This window comes from Ammodytes marinus (genome assembly GCF_949987685.1).
Source record: "Ammodytes marinus genome assembly, chromosome: 20".
NCBI lineage: Eukaryota > Metazoa > Chordata > Actinopteri > Uranoscopiformes > Ammodytidae > Ammodytes > Ammodytes marinus.
This window is the reverse complement of record NC_137224.1, coordinates 11,850,031-11,871,654: the sequence shown is the minus strand read 5'-3', so window position 1 is coordinate 11,871,654 and position 21,624 is coordinate 11,850,031. Positions and strand designations below refer to the sequence as shown.

Genomic DNA, 21,624 nt, shown 5'->3' with positions numbered 1-21,624 from the left:
CTGAACAAAAAAAAACGGATGGGAGTCAAGCAAAATGGGGATAACACGACTAGGAGGTGAAATCCGCCCGACAACACTAACGTAATGACAGCGCGAGGCGGTGCACGGAGCGGACCCGCGGGAATTAACCTACCGGCCTCCCGTTGAAAGCGGCTCCTGGCGTCACGTTATTTAGTTAGCGGGGTTGCTAACACCCGCTGTAGAGCTAGCCCCTTTTGGTTTTTCTCAGCTGCTAGCTGACTGGCTTGTTCAGCTGGTAGCCGTCACTACGCTACAGCTGTCACAATTTACTGGTGCTTTACCGATGTCCAGTCGCGCGGACGTGCTGGCTGTCCGATTGTCCGGGAGCACCGGGATGGAGAGGAGTTTGAGCGAAAGCATCGGCAGACAGAATGCGATGTGTTCGTGTTGAATAGACAACAGTGTCGAGGGATAAAGGGGGAGCGAGACCAATATTTTCCATCCAGGCCGGTTAGCTAGCTCTAGGGCTAGCTACAGTGGATGCCAAAAGCCACGGTAAGACTGTTATAAATCATTCAGCGCACTAAAGCAGCAGAGTGGATCTCTGTGTCTGTGCTCGCACTGGAAAAGAACAGCCAGTGCAATTAACCAGCTTTAATATTTACATATAAGAGACGTTTTGACATGAAGGATTGTTATTGGCCTGTGGACTGAACACCCAGCCTGTCTTTTGGAGTTGTTGTTGTCTACTGTTGAATATATGTCATGCATTTGTTTGGCGAGCATGAGCAAAGATAGCCTAATTGACCAGCCAAGTGCAAAACACCCTCATCTAGCTTGGCTCAGCTGAGATGCTGCAGCTGCATGATGCTTGTGGCAAACGCCTATCTACATAATCACTGCTCTGTCTCACCAGCCAAAGACAATATGAATTTGATTTTGTTATGTTTTTTCTTCAAAATATGCCCAGGGTTCTCCAGGATGGAACATTTTGCAACAAAGGTATGAGTTGCAATCCATGGATATAAATATGCAATCTAGGATGGAACCACATGATTGACATGTATGGCTTCTCATAATACAAACTGAGAGCTGGCTTTAGGCTTGGCTGCATGATTTAAAGAACTTACCATTTCTCAAAGGGAACTACTGGCTTCCTCTTTCACAGTAGCAAAAAATAAATAAAATACATGAAATTAACGTTTGACCTGATGCACACTCATTTTGAATTGTTAAGAAAAAATACTGACACAAAGGCACAGTTTTTAAATTACTGAAACTTTTATATATAGAGCATGTGTTCATTTTCCACATTAGCCCTTTTAAAGAAAACTCCCCAAAAGTCCCATGATATATTCCATGATATGCTTGGCTGTTATCTTAACAGACATTTCACATACAATCTGATCCGGTGTCACAGACAGTGAAACAGAATAATAAGTGTACTGCTTGTTATTTGTTTTCAACAACAAATCTTTTTATCTGATTACCCTCTAAAATGGGTTTAGAAAAAGGCTGTGGCTACGAGTGAATTGATCTGATTTTATGTATGTGGTGTGTAGTATCTGTAATGATAATTGCAGTATATAATTAATAACCCCTTAATATTTTAGATTCTGTAAATGTTTTCAAATGCAAAGTAAATGGAAAAAAACTACCAATTGGAGATATGTCTGCATTTATTTATGTCGATATCCCATGTTCTTTTCTCTGAGTTTATATTCTCAGTGACATCACATGATCCTATAGGAAGTGTTTTACTGGTAATACTGAACAATTCAGTCATCATATCATTGGCTGGTCTGAGTTTCAAGACACATATGTATGACAGAATTGGCCCTCAGTGCTTTATCCTCTCGTGAACTCCACTGCGTTGGCTGTATTTCCATAACTAGACTAAAGAGTAGTATCAGTATGAGCCTCAGAAATCCAGTATCTGTCGGGCTATTTTCTGTACTGGATTATCAATTTCCTGATGGATTCGCAACCATGATTTTCACAAAGTTGTATTTAAGCATCAACATTGCTGTTTATGCATGTACAGTTTTCACATTGCAAATAATTCCAATCAGACCAGCCATGGTATACTGTCTAAACTAAAGATTTAACTGCTCGATAAAAGTTTAATAAACCACATTTATTGTATTTTCTTCATCTGTTTCCTAGACACACACACACATACACACACACACTTATACTTGCATAGAGCACACACCTAACTGTGCTGGCCATACAGTCAATAGTGTCGGCCAATGAAGGATCAGATAATTGTTAAGAATACAATCTCGAAATGTAAAGCATTTTGTGTTATCCCAATTTCTCATGAATGGGGAAGATGAAGGAAACCATTAAAGGCCTACTTCACCGGTTTGAATATGAAGGTGTATTGAATTCTGAGATCCTATGTAGTATAAATGTGCAAAAAAAATTAAAATCGGTTCATCCTAGCCTGAGAAAAGACAGAGTGTTTTTTTTAACCCTATATTTCTCTTTCTCGTGACATCACAGAAAGAGAAATATAGGGTTAAAAAAAACGTACTTTGTAAATATTACTGTGATGTCTTTTACTGTGACATCACAGTAATATTTACAAAGTAAGTTTTTTTTTAACCCTATATTTCTCTTTCTCGTGACATCACAGAAAGAGAAATATAGGAAATATAGAAATATAAACTCTTTCTGCCTTTTCTCAGGCTAGGATGAACCGATTTCAATTTTTTTCGCACATTTATACTACATAGGATCTCAGAATTCAATACACCTTCATATTCAAACCGGTGAAGTAGGCCTTTAATAAAGATTGCTGGTGGACAAAAAGGCTCAAAGATAATAAAGTAAGACAGATTTATGTCTCATATCTCTTTGTATCTGGTGAAATGGTGGTAATTAACACATTTAGAATATTGCAATATTAATTGTAAAAAAAAATAAACAATACAGCAATGTAAGTTTTGCCACTATTGTTCAGCCTTGTATTCCCGACGGGTGGAAGAATGGTAATTTGAATCTTATAAGCGCTATGATATTTTCCATTCATATCAGCCATCACAGATTTGCATTCTTGCGGACAGTTTGAATGCAGATAAAGAGCGACACACACTTTTGATGGAAGTCTGGGTCCATGTTGTTCTCAGTGGTTAACGTTTTCAACACAAGTGTTTGTTATCCCTAAAAAAAACAGAAGCTCACCGTGTGTGTGTGTCTCGCCCATGCTCACCAGGCGCTGGCCATGCCGTCGAGTGTGCGGGCCGGGAACCTGAAGGACCCGGATGTGGCGGAGCTGTTCTTCAGGGAAGATCCTGAGAAGCTCTTCACCGACCTTAGGGAGATCGGCCATGGGAGCTTCGGAGCAGTGTACTTTGTGAGTTACTGAAATTTTGATTCAGAATTACATTCAACTTCATTATATGGTAATTAAATGATAATTTGTTGCTCTGTACTTGTGACATGTGCAATGACAATAAAGTATTCATTCATAATAGGGATGTCCATGGTTAAATGGTTAACCGTTAACTGTTAAGAAGATCTTTAACCGGTTAATACTAAAGGTTAAACAAAATGAAATAATCTTAATTTCTCTCAAATCCAGACTCTTATTTTGATATCGCTAAACCGGATGTAAGAATGCCAACTGTCGGTAAAGAATGAAAAGAGTCGTGTAGGCTACTCTCAACTTTATAATAGGTCCATGGTACGCTCCCAGAAAGATAGCTAGTCACAACTTATGGTCACAACACTCCCCTGCCATGTGTTTGTATAATTTAATTAACAGCGTGGGCTCCCGCTAGCTTAACATAGCGCTAGCATTAGCCTTCTTGAGGTGGATGCTGTCCTGCATCTATCACCGTCTCAGTGAGTGTGAGAGAGTGACAGACAGGCTGTGAGTGCCCCTGCACAGACAGGTCTGCCATGTTTGTGTGCGAGGACCAATAGCGAAAATCCGTCATAAACAAAAGCGTAAAGTACCGTTATGCAGTACTGATAACGTCGGAGCTTATCAATACTACGGCCTTTCAAAATGTTGCCCCGTGCTCAGCACTACTTAGCACCAGGTTTCGGTAGGCTACTCATCCCCTAAGCCTGTGTAAATGTCCCTTTTCAGTCACTTATTTCACTTTCTGCTCCTACATTCACATACTAGACCTCTTCTCACATCAGACAATGTGCCGTGTGAATGTCAACATGTATGTTAAATTAATATGCAGGTCTTTGGAACAAAAAAAGGTTGGGAGCCCTGCTATAATGTTTCATGTATTTCACTATAAATAGGCTACATTAAATCTTTATGGTTAACCGGTTAATAACCGTTAATTCTTGTGGTTAACCGGTTAAAGAAAAAATTCTAAATGGCCATCCCTAATTCACAAGGAGAGTGGATTTAGTGACTGAGAAATGTTGAACAAACATGTATTTTAAGGTCTCATCAGTTATTTAGCAGCAACACCTTGCTGATACGATTTTTTTAATTATTATTTTTTGTCACAAAAGCTCACAAACTCTACGGCCAAACTTTCAATTATGGCTTTGACTGTCATCCTGCTCAGTTGCTCTTTAGACAAATAGAAACTAATACAAGTATTTTTTTTTACGAAAGTAATATTGCAAATCGTTATACTTTAAAAATCTATTGGTTTGGTCAGTTGCATTAGCTCAAGCTATTTCAGGTTTTTGCCACACGGTAGGTTTTTCCGCATCATTATGATTTGAGTTCCCATCATTGAGATATCTGAATATAATAGTGGTGTTGTGGGTTAGAATTGGTGTGTATGTTACAGGAGGGGAGGTGGTGACGCTGAGTATTGTGTTGTCAACAAACAAAATCAGCTGGAGATGAAAGGCATCGGGAGAGGAAAAACAGGGTAAAGGCACGGTATGTGTCGAGGACAAAGGACAAGTGGTGGATGGAAAGGCCTGTTTAATGAAGGGTGAAAAGGAGCTAGTCATGGATGAAGGCATCGACGGGAGGAGAGAGGACGCAAAGGAGGCTCATCAGAAATCCTTGTTTTATAAAATAGGGATTTCTTTGTTGGGTGCAATTAATCATAGAGTTCTCACGTGTCTGCTCTCAGATATACAGTATAAAGCAACTACTACTGTTTAAAGAGAATGGGAGCAGACTGCTTTTCTTGTCTTTATGTTTTTAACCTAAAGCACCTCGAACTGCATTGTGTTGTATGAAAGCTGCCACACAAATGAAGTTTACAAATGTGATTTAAATAAATAAATGTAATTTCTGTCATTCATAATATTTCTATTTTACATTAGGCCCATGACATTCGCACAAATGAGGTGGTGGCCATCAAGAAGATGTCCTATAGTGGCAAACAGTCCAATGAGGTAAGGTCTGGTAACTCTGATCCTTCATCATTCATTAATGTGACATCAGTTTATAAGTCAAGTTTTCTCATCAATTGTCTGTGGCTCTGTTTAATGATCCAGAAATGGCAAGATATCGTCAAGGAAGTGAAGTTCCTCCAGAAGCTGCGCCACCCCAACACTGTTGAGTACCGCGGCTGCTACCTGAGAGAGCACACAGCATGGGTGAGTGTGTACTGTTTAGACGTGGATGAAATCCCAACTGTGAATTGGACACAAATCTACGGCAGTTCCGTACACCACATGAAAGGCATTATGTTGTCTGTACGGGAGGTGATTCTCAGTATGTCAATGCTGTTACTTGGTGGTCCCAATGAGACAAATCAGTGATTTTAAAAAGTAGTCCAAGGGTAGATTAAAGGGTTTTTTGTATTTGTAGCTGCATGATAGCAAATAGGGCTGTGCTAAAAAAAATCCATACGACAATATATCTTGATATTTATTTTCCTGATATCTGTATCGTTTTCCAACTCCATGTATATTTATATATATATATTTTGAAGAGTGAGTTTTTACCTGTTTTGAATTACAACTCAACTCAACTCATAGTTGTCGCAGTATGGCTTGTTGCCTCGAATTGCTGGGTGTCATTCCCGGTGTTTTGGCAGAGTGAAAGCTGTAGGCAGCATGGGTGACACAGATGACAACATTTAGAGCGGTCCCTTCCAAATACAAGGCGAAGACTGCAATATATCACAATATACATCATATCTCAATGTATGGCGATATGTCATCGTATCATGATGCCCTTGCCAATACACTGCCCTAATAACAAACAACAAGAAATGTCGACCCCTTGTCTTAATATCGATACTAATGGTTTGGAGCGACTGTGGCTCAGTTGGTAGAGCGGGTCGGCTGTAGGAGTGTAAATCGCTGCTTTCATCACGATACGATATTACATCGATTCATTGGACAACGATACGATATTCTCCGATATTTAAAATCTGCTGCGATACGATTTCGATACGATTCAGGGGCCTGCGATCGATATAAGACGATATGCCCATTTAACACAAGTACAACCTGTTACATTCCCATCAACTCACAGAAAACAACTTCATTATAATTTCATCATTTTATTTCTGTGCTCTTCCAGATATTTTAAAACAAACACATCTATTTTAATACAAAGAATAAAGTTCCACTTTGCATTTAAGTGCAAAAACATTTTTATGGCTGAACTTAAAGAGCCTGTGATGATCTTGAATTTTTAATACAGACAATTCCCTTTCAGAACAAAGCAAATGTATTTGTAACCATTTCACATTGTCAGTAAAAGTGGATTTCTCTTCTCTACAAGAGTCAAATATGTCCTCCAGTGTCCTTTGGGAGGTTTTTCTTTAAAAAAACCAACTGGTCGACATGCTCAGGAGACAAAACACTGCGTTCAGAACGGACAATGTCTCCAGCAGTGCTGAAAACACGCTCTGAAGGTACACTAGTACCAGGAATGCAGAGGTAGGTTTTGGCAAGGTTTGCCAGGAGAGGGAACTCGGTCTGGTGTGTTTTCCACCACTCCAAAACATTACCTTGCAGGGGCAAAGGGGCAGTCTCTTTGTACTTAGCAACTTCTGCACGGGCTAGGTCTCTGGAGGTCTTCTGCGTTGGTTCTGCAGTGCTGAACGTATCGCCAAAGAGGTCTTGAAATGCCTTGGACTTTTTGGGAGCTGGAACATATTCTAAAATGACACAGAACAGGACAGAAGACTAAATTAATTCAGAAGAAAAAAATCTATCTTTCATGCACTCCTAACACTTATCAGCTAGCTGATTATGGATAAACTCATTCATATGTAACACTAAGTCAATCACACTTTTCACCAGAAGGAAAAACACACGTCACACACACACACCTTTTTCTTGAGCCTGGGATGTCCCAGGGGTTGGCTCCAAGTCAGGCTCCAAATCAGGCTCAGAGTCATCATCATCAGTTTGCTCAGCAGGAGGAAGTATGTTCTCCTCCATATTTGTCACACTGTCATTCTGTAGATGACACACACACACACACACACATTGATTATCAAACAAATCACCCTCCTCTGAAACTGCATAGTGACCCTTTAATTATGATTAAATATGACTATAATATAACAAATGGCCCCAGCATGAACCCCTTTGTCGCTTACAGTCACACACACACACACACACACACATACACACACACACACACACACACACACACACACACACACACACACACACACACACACACACACACACAGAGAGACACAGAGACAGACACACAGACATACACACACACACATACACAGAGAGACACACACACACACACACACACAAACAAACATGCACACATAGAGGCAGACAGACACATACACAGAGACAGACAGACAGACAGACACACACACACACACACACAAAGCATTTCAACAATAAGAAACAGTCTAGATTTATGAATACATGTTTCATTTAAGTGCATCATCCAAACATAAGCATAATAGAGAAAAAATATTAGCTTACCTTCTGGTTCCACAGCTCTGAAGCCTCATATGTGATGCTCTGGAAGGCCGCTTCTCTCTCCTCCTCACTGATAAAGGGCAGAGTCTTGAACCTTGCATCCAAAGCAGATGCAGTGTGGAGCACCCGCAGCACATCCTCGTAGCGCTGTGCTAGCTCCCTGGCCATTGTTTCCTTCATCTCTCTAAGTAAAGCAGAGTCTTCTTCTGTGATACTGTAGTGGAGCAGCAACTTTGCTCTGAGTGGAGCAATGACCGACAGAGTGGGTTGCTTCTCGTCACACATTATTGTGGTGGCGGTTTTGACAGGTCCAAGGAGCTTCACGATGTCTTCTGCGGCAGTGATGTCATTTTCACTGAGTGTGTGGATGTCATTTGCCCCTTTCCTGAGTTTCCTGTCCAGGAGTGAAGCACACACAGCAGCCTGCTGCTCCAAAAATCGCTCTAGCATATCAAATGAGCTATTCCAGCGTGTGCTTACGTCTTGTTTTAGCTTGTGTTGTGGTAGTCCAAGCAACCCTTGCTTTTCCTTTAGCAGTGCCGTTGCTACCGTGCTCCGGTGAAAAAAAGTGACGACTCGCCTCACTCGGCCCAAAAGACGAGATGCGCCGACACATTTCAGGCCTCTTTGTGTGGCCAAATTAATCGTGTGGCCGAAACACTTGATGTGTGATGACATGTTTGCCTCTGCTCCGGCTACCGTCATGTTACTGGCGTTATCCGTGACAAGTGCAGTTTTTAGGTCACAGATATTCCACTCTACACATGCCTCTCTCAACACTGCAGCAAGATTTGCCCCCGTGTGTGAGTCATTTAGAACCCGAGTCTGAAGGACAAAATTCTTCAGCTGCCAGTCGGTGTCGATGTGGTGGCTGGTCACAGTGACATAGGCTTCGGTAGTACATGAGGTCCAGCCGTCTGTAGTCAGCGCGACTCGGTTCGCTGTCATCAGCTCACTTTTAACGGCCTCTTTGACTTGCGCGTACAGCTCTGGAATGCAAGTTTCACTGAAAAACTGCCGGGATGGGATGGTGTATTTCGGTTCCAGAGTATTAACTAGCTCACGAAAGCCGGCGTTCTCGACGACGCTGTACGGTCTCATGTCTTTACATATGAAATATGAAATGGCACCTGTGATGCTCATCGCTCGGTTGGACTTGTGGTTCAGCTTCTGTGGAAAAATACTGGTCAGGGTTGTTGACGTTGACGACGCCGAGCTGCTTTCTTCCTTGCTTCCTTCGATACCGTGTTTCCTCAGGAGGTGGAAGGACAAGTTGGTGGTGTTTCCTGAATATTTAATTTCAGACTGGCACTTTTTACACACAGCATGTGACTTGTCCGTTGCCCCATCTTTTCTTCGAAATCCGAAGAATTTCCACACAGCAGATTTTTTCCCGAGAGGGGAGAAAATATCCTCGGAATCTCGGTTGCTCGAATTCGCGGAAATGCTACTAGCTAAACTTAAACCAGCCATCATCCCGCCGACACTACTGCTTGCTGTGGCTGCTTTAACCATTTAACAGTTGAACGAATAAGCGCTGGGAGCGGCTTCGCGCGGGCGGAAATAGTGTCAGAAGCACCCGCGCAAGGAGATTGTCAAAATAAAAGCATATAGGCCTAATACATCGATTTGTATCGATTTTTGGGCGTTGTATCGATTCAGTTGTATCATTCGCCAATCAATCGATGGATCGATCTATATCGATGGATCGTTACACCCCTAGTCGGCTGATGATCAAAGGGTTGGAGGTTCGATCCCCGCCCTGCCACTTGTGTCATGGTTGTTGTGTCCTTGGGCAAGACACTTCACCCACCTTGCCTCGTGTGAATGTTCGATAGTTAGCCTGCTATCGGTGTATGAATGTGTGTGTGAATGGTAACGTGGGAATGGGAACAGGTCTCCCTTGAAAAAGAGTCTTCGGTCTCAATGGGATTTACCTGTATAAATAAAAGGTTTAAAAAAAAAAAAAAAAAAAAATGGTTGACTTCCTTATTTTGTCTATGATTGGTACATAAGTTGCAGTTGCCACAGATACTGTGTTTGACCTATTGCTGGCTTTGCATCATCCCATGAATCAATCAGCTCTCTCACTTACACACTATGCTGAACTCTCAGGGAAAAAATACCTCCTGTCCAAAAAAATCTCTCTTTATTGGGTCATGTAGAATAAGTCCTTAATGTCATGTGTGATCCTGCATTCGTCTCCCTAAAATAGCGTGCAGCCTAACACTCCCTCTGTCTCTCCTAGCTTGTGATGGAGTACTGCTTGGGCTCAGCCTCAGACCTCTTAGAAGGTGAGTAGGAAAGAAAAAAAGACGGATGAGTAATTATGACGCCCTAACGAGTAAATGATATATGTCAGTTGTTTACCTAAACAATGTCTGATATCCCCTATTATCTCTCTTCTCCCAGTTCACAAGAAACCCCTCCAGGAAGTGGAAATCGCTGCCATAACCCATGGTGCATTGCAGGGATTGGCGTATCTTCACTCTCACAACATGATTCACAGGTAGCCCCCGTTCTTTTTCTCACCATCTATTCTGTTCTCCTCGCCCACACTTCGCACAAGAGGCAAAACAAATACAGGGGAGAAAGCACAAACTGTGCCGCCTCAGATCGGCTTATGCAACGGTGGCTGTGCTCATGCTCCGTGCAGCCACACGTTTTGATTCAACTTGCTGCTCCCCCGGCCCCTAACTATATACTTTTTCTCTCTCTTTGTCTTTCTCACGATTTCCCTGACCAGTGCTTTTCTCTTATCTGATCATTTCTCTCTTTCTCAGGGACGTGAAGGCAGGAAACATATTGCTGACGGAGCCAGGCACAGTCAAACTGGGAGACTTTGGCTCTGCCTCCATCGTCGCCCCTGCCAACTCCTTCGTGGGAACACCTTACTGGTAAGACATCACACATGGTATTACAGTGTCACCCTCGTCATTAGAAGATGGCTTGAGAACACTTACTTCTACACCAAATTATGATCCAGCAAAGCTTGCACCTTGCCCATGTCAGTACTTATCAGCATTGCCAAACAGACCTTATTGAAAAAAAAGACCCCTCTTATATTTAAATGTCATTCACCCTCCTGATATTCTCAAGCTACACTAACTAGGTTCAAGTATCATACTAATCCACTTGTAAGCTGTTTATAAAGTTGTAACCCTCAGGAGTTCACTCCTGGCTGATTCGTAGACAGTTATGGTTACTGTGGTAACAGCTAGTGTGGTTTAATACCATTGCGCCCAGAAAGAAACACTCATCGTGCTAGCTGCACTTCAGTGTTTCCCGCAGAATTTTCTTCAGGAGCGGTTGTGTGGTCCCGCCGAAAGTTTTTTGTACTCTTTAAATTTGAATGCATGAATCTGGTGCACTTTGGGAGGAGAATATGCACTTAAATCCCATTCAAGGAGTCAAGGAGTCTTGTGTATTACTATAGATAGGATAATTGATGCTGACTCTTAAACAAGTTTAACCCTAGTAGCCCCTAAGCTATTTTTGAGATGTTTTGGTTCACCTTGGTTTATTCTCTCATTATTAAGATTGCATTCATCACCGCTATAATGCACAGCAGTCAAGCTGTGAACATGATTTATTTGGGCCATGCTTGGAATATAAGAATATGTGCTGCACTGATGCCGTTTGAATGTAGGAAATATCAATTAGACGAAGGGTGTCAACATTTTCACAAAGGGCCACTCTACGATATGTTAATCACACTAAGGGCCAGACATGTACGTTACCGACATGCTTTCTTTTTAATCCAAAAAGTGAAAACAACATACCTATGAAAAATATGAATATATTGTAAAACAACCTGCGTACAGGGCATACAGGCTAGGTTTTGTTTTGTTTGGGGGTACATTTTATAGGTAAAATGTACCCCAGAAACATTTTGAACTTAACACTTAATTTGCTGTATTCTGGTGGATAAAAATCCACCGATCTGTGCCTTTTCTAGAATCGATTTAGTGGAAATGTATTTTTTTTTCTGTGAAGGAGAATAACACATTCAGGTTCACTGAGATAGAGCTATTATGGAATTAGGGCTGGCCCCAATGCCATTTTTCAGGCTTCGAGTATTCGTTGGTTTTTCCGAGCGAATATTCGGATATTCGTTCCAGAAAAACACACCATCAAACCAACATTAATAATGCATGTACTCACTGAAACCGAGTGTGTGAGCCGAGACAGCAAGCTGCGTAGTTTGTTGATGCTTTAATAACTTTCGAACAGTAGTAAAGTCGGAGTTCCTTACTTTTTCCCCGTGGAGGCAAACAGCTGTTTTTCCATTCCAAATCAGCTGTCCTCCGCGCCATCGTAACCCATACAGGAGCTTATCAATTCATCCAGGAACGTGCATCCTTTCGGCGATTTATAAATCCATACAAAGATCCAATATTGATAGTCTTTTGTGTCCATATTATATCCATTATTGACTGCCTATTCCCATGATGCAAGCAAGTCACGGTTGATAATGGCTGAATAGCATGGCTGAATGTAAACAAACAGCTGAACTAAGCTAACGTTAGCATTACGTCAAGCATTACATTTCCTTCCGAAATTGCGCTAATGTTGTGGTAGCCTATAGAGTTATCAAGAACACAATCTATTCTTCCTCCATCTCTCTCTCCCTCCTGCGCTTGGTACCGCTTTTAGTTTACCTCGCTCTTGTAACATCACGTAGCCTACTACAGCTGATATCAACGGTTGTGCTTTGAAAGGGCACCGGCCAACTAGGTCAAAGTTCAAATAATTTGATAATATATTTTAAATGAACGTCTAATTTGTATTTTACAATTGTTTTATAACTTGTATATCCAAATAGTATTTGCTGACAAAATATACTGCAGTTTGAGCTACCTTTGCAAAAAAAAAAAAAAAAACTAATATCCCGAATACTGAATTGAGCTCCGAATACTCCTCGGATATTCGAATAATTCGGGCCAGCCCTATATGGAATATAATTTTTTTTAGGAATCATGACCCAGCACCGGTGTAAACTATTTATGACTGTTTACATCGGTAATGAAATGCAAAGCCACCACTGGAAAGAAAAGAGATGGGCTATCAGTAGCTAGCTAACGTTAGCTACATAACACATAACCAGATAATGTTAGCATTCATCCTTACACACTTAACACAATCAAACATCAATATTAGCATGCTATTTAGCCACATAGATTGGCCTATTTAAAGCCCTTTGGAAAACTGACATTGTTTCTTTAATGCTAGTTCATCAATTCATGGCTTAAAGCTGGGGTGGAGGATTTGGGGAGAAAATGGCAGTTGGGATAAAAATTAGAATCCAAATACCTCAACCGCTCTACTTGTTCTCTTTGGTCCCTCCCTGACACACTCTACACCACATGGCCCGCGACACGTTTTGATCTGGCCCGCGAATCAATTCGGCCGATTTGAATCAATTCTGAAAAAAATAAAAAAATCATATATACAGGGTTTTTCCTGGCTCAGAATGGGCCTTTGGGGGGTCAGTACGCGACCGACTTTTTTTGGGGTCGCGACAGTAAAGGCAAACGGTTTGTGTATTTTAAGAGGGGTGTTGGGTTGGGAGAGGGGAGTTTCTGTCCAGCTCAAGAGCATTTCAGTCAGCCTGTCAATCACTGTGTTACCATGGAGCTCACTGACGCTTATGAAATCACAATAAACAACCTATATATGAAGTCAAAATACTAATAATGACTAGGCCTACCTATTTAGGCCTAATACTTTAATTGTTTCTAATTGATCTAAACCATGGAAGAAGGTAGGGCTGCTCGATTATGAAAAAATCATAATCATGATTATTTTGAGTAATCACATTGTGTTATCACGATTATTAAAGACAGTTAATCATTGATTTAAGAACATTATGCATTTATTTTACTTTTAACAAGGTTTTTTTCTAATAACACCATGACTTTGGACTTTAAACAAAGGCCTAATTGAACTGAAAACAGGGAGAATAGAAATAGGCTAAATAAGTGAAACATATTTTTAATAATTTAAAAAAAATATGTCAAAATAAAAATAACCAGTTGTAAATGGTGTTGATAGGGCACGTCTTTTGCTAGCATTGAATGTAAGGGCATGATTTATTTATGTCATGGAGCTGGCTGGATAGGCAGTTGCATTGTAGTGTTGACAGTTGTGGTGGCAGGAGTCAATGAGCTTTAAACTTCCTGTGTTTTTATTCATTGATTGCTTGGTCATAGACCACTATGACTCGACTTAAAGTGAATAAACAAATTGGTCGGGATGTTTAGAGGTGCAGATCAGGTCGTAGGCTATATCACTTTTCTTTCTCTCTCTCTGTCTCTCTCTCTCGGTCGCGTATGTCACGTTACTCGCGTGTGACAAATCTTGCACATTAGTTTAGTCTGTTGTGAGTCTGAAGTGTTTTCAGACAACACAATTAGTTTTACCTTTATTCTCGTCATCTAGAAGTTTTTCAAAACACCCGGCAATGCGCAACATCTCCCTCACTCTGGACGAGCCGATAGCTAAACTCAGGTGAGGGAGGGGCCGAGCGGAGCTCACGGCTGAAAGGGTTTGCTGCATTTATAAGCCTGCATGCCCCGGCGAGCGGAACAATGATAGTTTAATAACGATTATCCCCGACCTGATTTATTTTTTTACAACTGAGATTGCAAGTAATATGACTGGAATGGCGCGGAAATGGAAACACATTTGGAGCCGTTTAAAGTAGATTTTTATTTATTTATCTATATATATAAAAAAAAAAAACACTTTGGCGCTGAGGATTTTCCTTTGGCGGGCGCTAAAATTCCTTTGGCGGGCGCCAACATTTTTTGAATGCAGGAAAAACCCTGATATATATACATATATATATTATTTTTTTATTCTTCATGGAGCCTGTGCCATATCCGCACGTTGCGTACGCTACAATAGGTTCATTAATCTGAATGTAGAGCATGTTCACAATGTGTAAGGTGGCCGCATATGAAGGGCACGAGGGCTGAGAACTATGCTACTGATCAGATAAATGATCGATCAAACGTAAAATCATCAGGAAATGATAAAAACCTCCCGATGGAGTGATTTTGCTTTAAACTGTACAGGATCGCGTTGTGGCAGTGACACTCTTTCTTCAGTCGGAGCTGCAGCGTAAAGTGAAAACAAACTCAGAGTAGGTTACAATTCTGACCAATGAAATGAGTTCGGGGTGTGGCCCCATCGTGTTTCCGGTGGAGGTCCGTTTCTCCATGGGTCTGCAAATAGGTACTCTTGGAAAAGTCGGATTCAAATTCATTCAAAGGACATGAGCGAGTGTTAGCTGTTGGCCCAGGATCAAAGGAGAAGAGCCTGAAATGGATTGCTTTTTTGTATCTCCCATGCAGGATGGCACCCGAGGTAATCCTGGCCATGGACGAGGGTCAGTACGATGGGAAGGTGGATGTGTGGTCACTTGGCATTACCGCCATAGAGCTGGGTAAGAGACCGTCTTAAAATAGTCCAAAAGTGTGTGTGGTTATTGTGTGTGCATGAAGCTGAAAGCATCCAACATTTTCCCTTTTTTTTCATGTTTTTCTTGTTCTTTCACTGTCTCCGTCACTCTTATGTCGTTCTTCGCCATTCTCTAGCGGAAAGGAAGCCTCCTCTGTTCAACATGAATGCTATGAGTGCCTTATACCACATCGCCCAGAATGAGAGCCCCGTGTTGCAGTCGAATCACTGGTAAGAGATGGTGTAATATAAAGACGCAGTTTTATCATTCCTGTTCAATATTGACAGAACCCACACAACCTCCTGTGTGAAGCTTGTGTCATGCCCCAGTGTGCTGTCAGAATAGGCCCATTTAAAAGGGTCTTAAGCCAAATTCTGTGTGAAATCCGTTCATTAACTACAACAACAATAAGAAAATAAATAAAAAAGTTAAAAGTTTATTTTGAAAAAAGTAGTCCACCTGAATGAATGGATTTATGTTACTGTTGGAACACTATCAAACTGCTTTTATACATCACAATTCATCGCAATTGTTTCCATAATGACGTTTTTATCATTCTCAGGTCGGATTACTTCCGCAATTTTGTGGACTCCTGTTTGCAGAAGATCGCCCAGGACAGACCTACCTCTGATGTGCTGCTGAAGGTACACAGCGTCCAAAGAATAGTTTGATGTTGTATTTGAAGGCAGGCAGGGAACTGTTAGAGATTGTCTTTATGATCAAGCAAGAGAACATTTAAAGCGACATGAAGTGCTCCTTTGAAACCAGCTGCAACCAGCTGTTAAGTTTTGAATAAATACTAAGGTAGTTGCCACATTTGCTCTTACTGTTGGCTCAAGTGTTCGCTGGCATAACAAGCAGGTCAGCCTTTTGCTGTTTGGTAAACAAATGATGTGGTTTGCACTTGAACATCAAAGGGAAATATCAAAAGGAAACGATGAGGGGGGATGTCATTGGGAAGCATTGGTGTGATAGACGACCATCCTCGGAAAGTATATGCAGAGTAGTTAAGTTAATATGCCACTTACAATCATATGAAAAAGTTTGGGAACCCCTCTCAGCCGGCATTATAATTGACTCTGCTTTCACAAAAAAAATATAAAAGTGTTATGTCTTTAATTTACCAGGAACAGCTAAGTACTGGGATGTTTTCCAAACAAAGATTTTTTGAAAAGCAGTATTTGGTTGTATGAAATAAAATAAAATGTGAAAAACTGGCTGTGCAAAAATATGGGTACCCTTGTGGTTTTGTTGATTTTAATGCCTTTAACAGCATGTAAAACTGATGATTTTAAACACAAAGTTGGTTGGATTATGTTGTTAAGCCTTGAACCTCATATAATTGTCTGTTTAATCATGAGAAAATTTATTTTAGGTGCCTAAATGCAAGTTGCACTTCTCTTTGACTCTCTGCTGAAGTGAGACAGAATGGGATCATCAAAACAGCTCCCAAAAGATCTTAAAAACAAAGATTATTCATTGTCATGGTTTAGGGGAAGGCTACAAGAAGCTATCCCAAAGGTTTCAATTGTCAATTTCTACTGTAAGGAACGTTGTCAGGGAATGGAAGGACACAGGCACAGTTGCAGTTAAACCCAGGTCTAGCAGACCAAGAAAAGTACAAGAGCGGCATATGCGGCGGATTGTGAGAATGGTTGCACACAACCCACAGATCACCTCCAAAGACCTGCAAGAACATCTGGCTGCAGATGGTGTATCTGTACATGGTTCTACAATTCAGTGCAATTTGCACCAAAACATCTGTATGGCCGGGTGATGAGAAGGAAGCCCTTTCTGCGCCCACGCCACAGATACAGTTGCATGGAGTATGCAAAAGCTCATTTAGACAAGCCAGCTTCATATTGGAAGAAAATGCTTTGGACTGATGAGACAAAAATTAAGTTATTTGGTCTTTATAAAAAGCAGATGTTTTGGTGCAAATTGTGCTGAATTGTTGAACGATGTACAGATGCACCATATGCAGCCAGATGTTCTTGCAGGTCTTTGGAGGTGATCTGTGGGTTGTGTGCAAGCATTCTCACAATCCTCCACCTATGCCGCTCCTGTTTTTTTCTTGGTCTGCCATGCCTGGGTTTAACTGCCACTATGCCTGTGTCCTTCCATTTCCTGACAACGTTCCCTACAGTCGAAATTGACAATTGAAACCTTTGGGAAAGCTTCTTGTAGCCTTCCCCTAAACCATGACAATGAACAATCTTTGTTTTTCAGATCTTTTGGGAGCTGCTTTGATGATCCCATTCTGTCTCACTTCAGCAGAGAGTCAAAGAGAAGTGCAACTTGCGTTTAGGCACCTAAAATACATTTTCTCATGATTAAACAGACAATTATATGAGGTTCAAGGCTTAACAACATAATCCAACCAACTTTGTGTTTAAAGTCATCCGTTTTACATGCTGTTACAGGCATTAAAATCAACAAAACCACAAGGTACCCATATTTTTGCACAGCCAGTTTTTCACATTTTATTTTATTTCATACAACCAAATACTGCTTTTCAAAAAATCTTTGTTTGGAAAACATCCCAGTACTTAACTGTTCCTGGTAAATTAAAGACATACCACTTTTATATTTTTTTTGTGAAAGCAGAGTCAATTATAATGCCGGCTGAGAGGGGTTCCCAAACTTTTTCATATGACTGTATGTGCCAACAATGATGGCCATATGCTTAATAAGGACTAATTGTCCCAGTATATTCTGATTTGGTCAACCCAAATAAGTGTAAACGCACAAAAAAATCCATAGTGGCCCCAGCTTATCTATTTAAATAAAAACCTTCCATCAAAATGTTGTTGGCGTTATACATGTTGCATTGCTTTCAGACTCCTGTGTCTATTGAGTTGTTCTCCCCATCTCTTATCTATTTCTCTCTCCCTTTCATCCACCCAGCACCATTTCCTATGCAGAGAGCGTCCCGTGACAGCAGTGATGGACCTGATCTCACGCACCAAGGATGCTGTCCGCGAGCTGGACAACCTTCAGTACCGGAAAATGAAGAAAATCCTCTTCCATGAGGCACACAATGGCCCTGCACCAGAAGGAGGTGATGAGGAAGAGGTAAGAATGGGCTGTCGCAGGAGACATGAGGGTCATTAAAGTGTAACTGCACCCTTTTACTTGTTTTTTGAGATATAAGCTGAATTAAATCACTATGTTGTTAAGGAACACATATATGCTGGTGTTAATACTGAAAAAAATTGCAATATGTTAAATATCGGCAATTTAAGAAATGTTTTGTATTGTAAATCATTTTAGAACTTTACTAAGATTTGAAAAAAACTTTTTTCTTCGGATTCGAAAAATGACGTACATGGGACTTTTTTGACCCCATGTACGTCATCACGTCGCCGCAAAGCCAGGCACGCTCTTCACAGGTCCATGGCTGGTCCATAAGCGTCTACTGTTATACTGTCCCTCCAAGGATGTTATTTCGGGGGTTAACACCCTTCACTTCTACCGACAGTGTGTCTGCAATATCTCGCTTGCGCTCACACACACACAGACCCGGACTCGTTCATTGTTTCACTTTATTGACACACGCTACCGCTCGCTCTCCTCGCTCACACACACACACACACACACACACACACACACACACACACACTGCCGCTCGTTCACTTGCGCTACTCGGTCTCCTAACACTACGATAGAAACACCCGCCAACAATTTAGAATAAGAAAGTCCTCCACCTCAGACGACCTATCTGTGTGGCATATATGAGCTCACTGTGTAGCGATAGTGCCGTTAGACTTTGTGTCACTCGATATTTCCATGAAGTCATGTCATTCAGATCTTCCTGAGTGACAGCTACTAGCAGCTAGCCCCCTCCTTCACAGACACCGCGCGCCCCCTCCCTCCCGAAAGTCGGCCGGCTGATGTCGGAATGTTTAAAAACAATGGTTCTCAAACGGAATTCAGAATCCATGGTCTGAAAGCATTTTTCAAAATCGTGCAGTAGCTCAAACAGGGGGTGCAGTTACCCTTTAAGCAGGGAAGTATTAAGGGTCCAATTCGATATATTAACGCAAGTGTAGATTAAATCTCTGACGCATTCAAATTACAGCCATAAACTACTCACTTTGACTCACCTCTTTTTCACAACTGTAAGTTGATTAAATGAATATTTGGTTATGATATGGAAAATTTTATTTAAAAACACATTTGAAAAGACTGTGTGTAGTCATCATTTGTTGATTACATCGATTATTGTAAATATAACATTGGAAAATATCACTCACTCTTCAAAACCAAGCCCCTGGAGTAACTCCAAATAAAGAAGGTTTCTATTTAAACAAAATAATAAAGTACTAGCAGTAGCTGCCTTAAAGACAAACTCTCAAACTGCAGTGGAAGAAGTATATATCACAGCCAGCTGGTTTTAGCATCCATCCTGCCTTTGTAATGTTCTTCTCAATATACATTGTGAACTTATGACCCCTTCCTCTCCATACAAAAGCCTTTGTTTCCATCAACATTTAATTCCAGTTGGTTGTTCCCCCTCCAAAAAGGAAATGAAGGAATCCAGAGAATGCGGTGCTTTTCTTTTCTAGAGTATGTCTCGCTGTTAACATGTTTCATATTTTACTCTGTCTGCTCAGAAAGGTTTTCATAGAATAAGCCTTTTTATGTTCACTATAAACTGATAAACAAACCACTTTTACCACAGCTACCATCCCCCTATGAAGTAAAGAAACCCCTATCACCACTCTTGAAGTGTTGTCTTTCCCCACACGCGTTTTAATAAATGTTTTTAGAACTGAACTACACATCCTACTGCTTTCCTCTCCACCAGGATGTGGAGCAGTATATGTTGCGCACCGGCACAGTCAACAGCATGGAGAGCTCCCACTCTCTGCCATCCATGTCAATCAGCGCTAGCTCCCAGAGCAGCTCGGTCAACAGCCTGGCAGACGGCTCTGATGACAGCGGAGAGATGGCCATGATGCAGGAGGGAGAGCACACGGTCACCTCCAACAGCTCTGTTCTGCACAAGCCCCTGGTCAGTCTTTATGCCTAACTGTCTGTGGGTGGGGGGTGTGTGTGTATGTTGACCCTCCCAACCCGCACTTTGACACATTTGACAGACTTATATATCGTAATTGAAATAATCTTACGTTAAGATAAAGAAAAGTATCCCTTTCTATAAAAATGTTTCCTATGATTAAGTCAACTTTTACTTTAAAAATAAATAGACATAAAGGTTAAGTCGTTTTAAGCATGTTCTCTTACTTAAATACTAGACTGGGATAAACTGTTAAACTATGTATTGGCTGCAGATGGACCACAGCAGTTTATCACATGCAAACTCCACCTGTAGGAAATGGAAGGTAATAGCAGCCCCAGTTTAGGGCCGCAAATGCACAGTAGACGTGTCATTAACATGACCAGGAAGCATTGCAGCAAGCTCACCAGACCAACTGCCAGAGATCAAGTTTTGGCGGACTCTTAAGTACTAAGATGACAGAGTTAGAAGACAAGTCAATTGAAAATCCCTATCCTGTGTCTGCACTATGTAGAGCCATGACAACATCTACGATGACCCGTATCAGCCAGAGGTTGACTTAGTCCGGGAAGCTTCTTCCGCTGGTGGAGGCGGAGAAAGAGAAAGAGGAGGAGGGAGGCGTCGCAGAGGCAGAGACCATTTTGCCACCATCAGGACGGCCTCGCTCGTCACCCGTCAGATCCAGGAACATGAGCAGGGCTCAGCCCTGAGAGAGCAGATGTCTGGGTAAACTATTGATATACATGCAAATATGGCTATAAAAGGAAGATCAATCAACTATTTGTAAAAATTTGTAAAACTCCTAATCCCGCTGCCTAACATATAAAACTTTAAATAAAACAGACAGCTGTAACATTTGAACTTCAAAGAGAGCAAAGAAAATTGTCATGGGTAGGAAAAAAAAGCCAGGCAAGTAGTGTCAGGGCGCACTCACACTAGGCCATCTGTTCGTGCCCTAGCACGTTTGCCCCTAAAGTCTAGATTTTCTGGCTAGTGTGAGCACGGCATCCATACTCCAGCACGGAACACTTCCTCGGCCACGGCACGATTGGGAGAGGTGTGCGCGGGCACGGTACAGATGCTAATGAGATGACACGCGCACAAGCAAGCGCACAGGCGAATTTAGTAAGGATGCATAGTCGGTTAAACGTCCACGGCCTTACTAGTCGGCACCAGAATTGCCCACCACTTGGACTTGAACATAAAATGTGTGTGTAGGCCTAGGTGTGGGCTAACAAAAGAGGGAGAGCTAAAAAGGTGAGAGCAGCAGAAAGCAAAGCAAAAAGGTTTTTCTTGACCGCTGCCTTAAGGCCCGCAGTGTTTA

General features: G+C 41.5%; 1 protein-coding gene across 2 annotated transcripts in view; it reads left to right on the top strand.

Annotated features, from left to right (window-relative positions):
* taok2b (TAO kinase 2b) overlaps positions 1–21,624 on the top strand; it is a gene marked incomplete at its 3' end in the record, with an annotated part of 33,134 nt that continues 11,510 nt past the window's right edge. For both annotated transcript variants that reach the window (XM_080048613.1, XM_080048612.1), the window contains exons 1-14: positions 1–516; positions 932–963; positions 3,182–3,322; positions 5,227–5,298; positions 5,401–5,502; positions 10,064–10,109; positions 10,228–10,324; positions 10,599–10,712; positions 15,174–15,265; positions 15,417–15,510; positions 15,843–15,924; positions 18,188–18,355; positions 20,091–20,297; positions 20,815–21,026. In XM_080048613.1, coding sequence (XP_079904739.1) covers positions 943–963; positions 3,182–3,322; positions 5,227–5,298; positions 5,401–5,502; positions 10,064–10,109; positions 10,228–10,324; positions 10,599–10,712; positions 15,174–15,265; positions 15,417–15,510; positions 15,843–15,924; positions 18,188–18,355; positions 20,091–20,297; positions 20,815–21,026 — 1,448 coding nt within the window. In that variant the 5' untranslated portion in view covers positions 1–516; positions 932–942. The remainder of the gene's footprint in view (positions 517–931; positions 964–3,181; positions 3,323–5,226; positions 5,299–5,400; positions 5,503–10,063; positions 10,110–10,227; positions 10,325–10,598; positions 10,713–15,173; positions 15,266–15,416; positions 15,511–15,842; positions 15,925–18,187; positions 18,356–20,090; positions 20,298–20,814; positions 21,027–21,624) is intronic.